The 7709-nt window shown below is 43.5% G+C and overlaps 1 protein-coding gene across 1 annotated transcript in view; it reads right to left on the reverse strand.

Moving 5' to 3' along the window:
- TBC1D1 (TBC1 (tre-2/USP6, BUB2, cdc16) domain family, member 1) overlaps positions 1–7709 on the reverse strand; it is a 378557-nt gene that overhangs the window by 68126 nt on the left and 302722 nt on the right. Inside the window, exon 14 of the mRNA XM_006895424.1 lies at positions 2427–2588. Coding sequence (XP_006895486.1) covers positions 2427–2588 — 162 coding nt within the window. The remainder of the gene's footprint in view (positions 1–2426; positions 2589–7709) is intronic.

Raw genomic sequence — 7709 nt, forward strand, 5'->3', positions numbered from 1 at the left:
GTTTGTGCGGGGAGAAGGGTGCAACAATGAATGAATGGAATCCCAAAATCTCTGTAGATGTTCATTGAAATGAAAAATAAACAACCTAAATTTAAAAAGAAAAAAGCTCTTTGCAATGAATAAATCATCAACTGTACAAAATCCAATATTCTACACAGAGGTAGTGATATAGGAAAGGCCTAGCAATATGCTTCCATCAGGATCACAACCTGGAAACCCCCATGGGACAGGTCTCCTCGAAAATGCAGGTAGGTCCCATGAGATGGAATCAACTCGAAAGCAATTAAAAACAACATTGTTAAACTGATGCTGTCAAAATGCAGGGGAAATAATGCAGATAAATGCCTGTTTTGTTGTTGTTGTTGTTAGGTGTCATGGAGTCACAGATGACTCATAGCAACCCTATGAACGAAAGACCTGGACACTTGCATAACTTTCATCATTTCTCTGGGTTCATAGGGTTTCTGGAGGTTTTCAGACAAATGCCTAGTAGACTATAATAGCCAACATTGCTTTGCTTTACTCTCAAGGAGATGAAAAATGCTCTTCCACTGTACAGATGACAACTTGGGAAGAAAAACATCAGACCTGTCATATCTGCAACTCGGTCTAAATACCTGGCCACAGCCAGAACTCCGGGGAGCTCAAGTCAGAACAGGATCACGGGGATGGCCAGGAAACAACACACATCTCAGAAGTAATCACTGCTTTGCTTGAATATCAGTGACCACTAGAGTTAAATTAAAAAACAGAGCTTCTCAAACTATGTACTGAAGTCCACTTTTTCTCTTAAATTTTCCAATCTACTGCACACTGAGACTTTTATTTATACAAAAAAGAAGACACACAATAAATTAGTACAGAAGACTGGCAAAAACCATAACCCATGTTTTATACAAGGTTCACACCATCCAATTGCTGGAAACATTTCCAAATGCTCAGTCTTTTCTCATCTTGGACAGGACAGCCTGGACTGGCCCCAATCAGCAGACTATACAGAAAAGGCAGTTTAACACTGTCTGCCCCCCACCGCCCAAGCCCTCAGGGTATTAGATGTGGTCTTTGTGACCAGGGATAGCCACTGGCTTACTCTTCATGACACGAAGGAGGAAAGAAGCACATCTAACATACGAGGGAAGGCGGGAGCTCAGAGAGTTTGGGTCCTTTATCTAAGATCACACAGTAAAGGAAGTGGCAGAGCTAGAATCCAGGCCCGAGACTCCTGGCCTCACGTCTGTGTTCTGTACTCCCTGTTGTCTCCCTGACCCAAACTCACTACCGCTGAGTCCATTCTCACAGCCTAGAGGACAGAGGAGACCTGCCCCACCAGGTCTTCATGGCTGTAATTCTTTATAGAAGCCAACTCCCACCTCTTTCTCTAGTGGAGTAGCTGATGGATTTGAACCACTGACATTCTGGATAGTAAATGGAAGTGAAACAGTTGGCTGCTAACTGAAAGGTCAGTAGTTTGAATGACTAGTCATCTAACGGAAGAAAAAAATCAGGTGATTTGCTCACACAATGATTTCAATCCTAGCAGATCATACAGGGCAGTTCCACTCTGTCCTGTAGATTGAGTCAAAAATCTATTCAACAGAATAAAAAAACAATGAGATGTCTATTAATTGGTTCATTAATGGGCACTTGAGTTGTTTCCATCACTTTGCTACTGTGGAAAATGATGCAATAAATATGGGTACATATTGCAGTTATTATTCGCACAATGGAGTATTATGCAACACTGAAAAACAATGAAGAATTCATGAAACACTACATTGTGTGAAAGAATTTAGAAGACATTATGCTGAGTGAAAATGTCAGTCACATAACACCAATATCATAAAAGCAAAGCTTACACACAGAGAATCACTCTAGTATAGTTACCAGGAAGAAGAAGGGAAGTATGGGGTGGGGATGTAAAGGGAGAAAATGAATTAATTAATAAACACTTATTAAGATGGATGAATGGATGACCCCACATTGTGGGTGCTGTAATTAATTTTACAGAAAAATATATGCATGAATGACTGAAAAAAAATATACTTTGTAAATTTTATTCAAATCACAATTTTAAAGAAAGAGAGAGAGAGGTGGAGGTGGAGGGAAATTCCAACTCAAAGTAAACAATGGGAATCCACACAATTTTAGGTTTAATTCTTAACCAAGGAAGTAGCATCACATCATTAGTTCATCCATACGTAACTAAGCCCTTGGGTTTTCCCATTGTTTCCTTCCTGTTTCCTCATCTTCATTTTCATTTCCATTTAGAATCAAGGAAGGTAAAGAAACCGATTAAGGTGTCTGGAAATAACTTGGAAGATGCCCATGAAACAGAGACCTGGAAATTTTCTTGTATCTGATTTTTTTTTTTTTAAATTTCACGATCAGTGAGAGCTGAGGCTGGCTGAATTGTCGATACAGCTTACCTTGCCCGACAGCCGAGTGCATTTTCTCCATGTCGAACTTAATTTTTGACCTTCCAGGAGTGCTTAGCATCTTCTCCCACACCGCAGTGACTTCTTTAAGGCAAGGAGTGATTTCTTCATAGTCAAGCTTCAGGCGCTTGTTCAGCAAATCATTTTCAGAGGCTGGGAACAGACCATTTAAGGGCTAGTTAGTAACCAGGTAGACTGACACAGTGGCTGCTGCAATGGGCTCTGCGTGTCAGGAACTGTGAGGATGACAGAGAATAGAGCAGGGTTCAACTTTTTCTGCTCAGAAGGTCGCTCTGAGTTGTACTCTACTCGACAGCACCTAACGTTAACAAGAATATTGCTGCCTATCCAGGCTACAGTCTTTGCAATTACGTGCTATGCATCGGAGAGTTGGACAGTGAACAGGGATGATAGAAAGAGAACTAATGCCTTTGAGTTGTGGTGCTGGAGAAGAGTGTTGAATATACCATGGACTGCTAGAAAAACAAACAGGTTTGTCCTGGAGAGGGTGAAGCCAGAACGTTCCCTGGAGTCAAGGGTTCTGAAGCTTTGTCTGACATACTCTGGCCATGTTGCAAGGAGGGACTGGTCCTTGGAGAGGGACATCATGTTTGGGAGAGTGGAGGGACGGCGCAGGAGAGGAAGACCCTCGATGAGATGGATCGATTCTGTGAGTGGAGTGGTGGGAATGAATGTGTTTGAGACAGCGAGGTTGGCACAGGACAGAATGGCGTTTAGGGCTCTTGTACACAGAGTCCCTATGAGTCACAAATGACTCGGTGGCACATAACAATAAAAACAACAGGTTATCTATACTAAGGAGCCAGCAGTTCCATGTAGATGAGGTCCAAATCAAAGCCACTGTTCTTACCTCATGCTACTTTTACTAGTTTCCCTTATCCTGGTGGACAACAGAACTTCCCGACTATGATATACTAGGAAGAAAGGCCTGGAAAACTACTTCTGAAACTAAGCCAATGAAAATGTCACAAAACACTACCCTGAAGTTGGCAATTGACTGTGGGGAGGTGCAAGACCAGGCAGCTTCTCATCCTGTTGTGCATGGAGTCCCCAGTCAACTGCAGCTAACAAGAAAAACCATGTATCAACTGAAGGCCTTAAACATTTGATGAAATGCAATGAAGTACCTTTGCCTACAGTTTTCTTGGGTGAAGGGTTTTTCAACACAACTTTGATATTTTAACAGATACAGGGCTATTTAGATCTTTCTCCTCTCACTTCAGTTGAGGGAGCTCTGGTGGTCTAATGGTAAGAAGCTGTGCTACAATCCCAAAAGTGGGTGGTTCAAATCCACCAGCAGTTCTGGGGAAAAAGGATGGGCAATCTCTTCCTGTGTGTTTAACTGCCTCTGAAAACCTGTTGTAGGGGAACATATGGATCAGTTCTGACTCGACAGTACATAACAACTTCATTTCTAGAAAACTATCATTCAAGAAGTTTGCCTGTTTCCTCTAAGTTTTTGCAGGTATTGGCATAAAGTGATCTTACTGTTTCATTATTGTTTTGAATGCCTGTGGGATCGTGATAGATAATTAATCCATCAGTATGATACTTAAGATTGTCTCCCCACCCTTCCAAGCAAAAAGAACATGTGTGCATGTGTGCGCACATACACACACAACCCTGATTCATGGATTCCATACTTACTAAGCCCAGTAATTGCTTTCAAATGAACTGCAGGTGTGAATGACACTGAAAACACTGAAAAGGCCAGGGAGATCATTTGGCCAACCTCTCACCTCACAGAAACGCTCATCTAGTATAGGTTTGATGGAGGTTTTTTGGTTGGGTTGGGGTTTTTATTTTCATCTAGTAAGTTTTTAATCTAACATCCAGCACTCCTCATTTCCTACTTTGAAAAATAAAATTTTAAGGTTCTGTGAAACAATTCCCTAACTTCTCTAGAAATTTTTGTTTGCTTGTTTATGTGCATTTGGGGCATGTATCCTCTATAAACATCAGCCCCAGAGGTTTCTGGATTAGAGAAAACACAAGAGATGTAATTAAGAGTTTAACTCTTCTGTGCCAAAACAAGCTCAGAAATCCTCTTGTTGGGCAGCAACAAGAAACGGTGTGGGCTCTCAGAGCAAACACACATTAACTTCTCTGATATGACTGCCTCTGGTTGCCTTAGCAGAGCCCTGCAAGAAGCTGAGGAACTCCTGGGGAAGCAGCAGGATTTCTATATATAGACATAGCTGGGCAGGTGACTCAGCCCAAAAGTCTCAACCCATGTATTTCATTCACCATTATTCTGAGCAGCTCCTGCTGTTTGAATATCTTGAAATCACTACTCATGTTGAATGTCAGTTGTTATGTGCCATCAAGTCAACTACTTCTCAGAGTGACCCTATGAAGAGTAGATCTGAACCCTGCCCTATCCTGTGCCATCCTCACCATCACTGACATGCTATTGTTGTTATGTGTCTGTGACTGTAGCAACCCTATGCACGATAGCTCTGAACCTTGCCCTACTCTGAGTCAATGTCACTGCTACACTTGAACCCATTTTTTATACTGTGTCAAATGCCCCCAAAAACGTCTACCACCTGTGTTAGAAGCATCAGAGTTCCACGGCAAGAACTGCAGATGCACTGTGTAAAACAGTAAATGACAGCCTATAAACCTCTGTTGGTCATGGGGCTAGGAGAGGGGAACCAAGACTAAATGAAATCAAATGTCACTTCTCAAAAGAGTCATTTAAAACACAGCCATTGCTCTGACAAGGACCAAAACTCACTCCCTTGAGTTAACTTTCTGTCAAGCAATAGACAAGTCCATAAGGCCATCACCATCGCAGGGGCAGTCACATAGAACAACCAACCAACCAACCAACCAACCATGTAGGGTCAAGGCCATGGGCCCATGGACAAGGCCTGGAGGTCAGGAAGGGCTAATAAAAGGATTCACAGAGATGAGAACTGCAGTGGGGAAATGACATGGGGAAAGTACAATTACATTGTGGGTTGTTGTTGTGTACCACAGAGTTGGAAGTGACCCCTAGGTGACCCTCCAGTGGGTTTTCAGAGGCACAGGAGGAGACTGCCCATCCTTACCCCATGGAGCAGCTGGTGATTCGAACTGCAGACCTTCGGGATTGCAGCGCAATGGTTAAACAGAAACCCAGTTTGCTTTATAAACTTTCTCTCAGGTATAAATCAAAATAAACCCATAAAACATCTGTGACTGTGTAGGGAGTTGTGGTGGTGCAGCCTGCAGAGAGATGCACTGCTAACTCAAAGGTGATTAGGGTAAAAGGTGCTTAAAGATTTGAACTCTGATACTTCAAATCTACCAGAGCCTCCACAGGAGAAAGATGAGCAGTCTCTTCCTGTGGGGTTTACAGTTTGGGGAACCTTGAAGGGTCAGCTAAGAATCAGTTCAGCTCAATGGAAAGGAGATGGTTATTATTAACCCATGACAACAAATCTATTCCAATTCATCATGGTCTTACACTCAACAACCCCTCAAACTCACTGCCACCTCATAGCTGACCCTCCAGCAGGTTTTCAGAGATTATGAATCAATCACAGAGGAAGAGACTGCCCATCTCTCTCCCTTGGCGCAGCCTGTGGATTTGAACCATGTGCTTCTGGGTTGGCACTGTGACTCTTTACTCGCTAGGCTTCCAGAGCCTCTTAGTGATCTTACAGGAAAGCAAAAACTGTCCCATTGGGTTTCCAAGGTTGCAACCTTTACAGAAGACTGCCATGTCTTTCTCCTGTAGAAAAGTATGGGGAGGTGTGAGCCTTCGATCCAGAAGGCTAGTGGTTTGAAGGCACCAGCTGCTCTGTGGGATAAAGTTAAGGCAGTCTGCTTTCACGAAGACTGGCAGGCTTAGAATCTCTCTGGGGTAGTTCTCCTCTGTCACGGAGTGGCAAGGAGTCAGATGTGACTCAAGAGCAGCATGTACTGCTATTCCACATGGATGTACAAACATTTGGTCTTCAGGACGAAGGCTCAGGTCTGAGTCACGTCCACACTGCAGGGTGGGCTGCTGCTGCACCACCCCTAATTCAACTCCATTAGTGACTACGCTTTCATAATGAAACTCTCTTGTTAACTGCTCCCCTCCCTTAAATGCTTAGAAAGGCCAAGAGGCTGGTAAACTCAGCAAGGGATGACCCCAAAACTGCAGCTTTAGAATGTAGGACATCCCATGTTTCTACAGTGCTTTCTCTAATTAAGAAGAAAAACCTCCCAAACTCTTAAAATTATAATGCCTGAAGGTATGATTTAAAATTCAATATACTATCATATCACTGGGCAGATGTAATTTTGCAATCTGAATTAAGCTTGAAGTACTTCATTATAGGAATTTGACAAGTAGTAACATGTGGACCCCAAGCCAAGGAAACTGGATCGTTCTCTGCAGCCTATGTCAAGCTGCTCATCTCTTCACGCATCCCCCTCACGCACTGCCCTCGAGTTGATTCAGGCTCCCAGTAAACTTTCATTGAGCTTCTGAGGCTGTAAATCTTAATGGAAGGCACTTGCCCATGTTTCTCACTACCTAAGTGCAAGACAGCTGCCCCTGTTTCTCATTACCTGCATGCAGGATACCTGCACGTGTTTCTCAGCACCTGCATGCATGATACCTGCACTTCTTGCCCATGTTTCTCAGTTCCTGCTTGCATGATACCTGTCCATGTTTCTCAGCACCTGCATGCACGATACCTGTACTTCCTGCCCACGTTTCTCAGCACCTGCATGTGTGATAACTGCCCACGTTTCTCAGCACCTGCATGTGTGATACCTGTCCATGTTTCTCACTACCTGCATGTGTGATACCTGTCCATGTTTCTCAGTACCTGCATGTATGATACCTGTCCATGTATCTCAGCACCTGCATGTGTGATACCTGCCCACGTTTCTCAGCACCTGCATGCATGATACCTGCCCACGTTTCTCAGCACCTGCATGTGTGATACCTGCCCACGTTTCTCAGCACCTGTATGTATGATACCTGTCCATGTTTCTCAGCACCTGCATGCATGGTAACTGTCCATGTTTCTCAGCACCTGCATGCATGATAACTGTCCATGTTTCTCAGCACCTGCATGCATGATAACTGTCCATGTTTCTCAGCACCTGCATGTATGATAACTGTCCATGTTTCTCAGCACCTGCATTTATGATTCCTGTCCATGTATCTCAGCACCTGCATGTATGATACCTGCCCACGTTTCTCAGCACCTGCATGTATGATTCCTGTCCATGTTTCTCAGCACCTGCATGTATGATACCTGTCCA

Source organism: Elephantulus edwardii, unplaced genomic scaffold (genome assembly GCF_000299155.1).
Source record: "Elephantulus edwardii isolate Elephantulus edwardi_28Jun2011 unplaced genomic scaffold, EleEdw1.0 scaffold00167, whole genome shotgun sequence".
Lineage (NCBI taxonomy): Eukaryota > Metazoa > Chordata > Mammalia > Macroscelidea > Macroscelididae > Elephantulus > Elephantulus edwardii.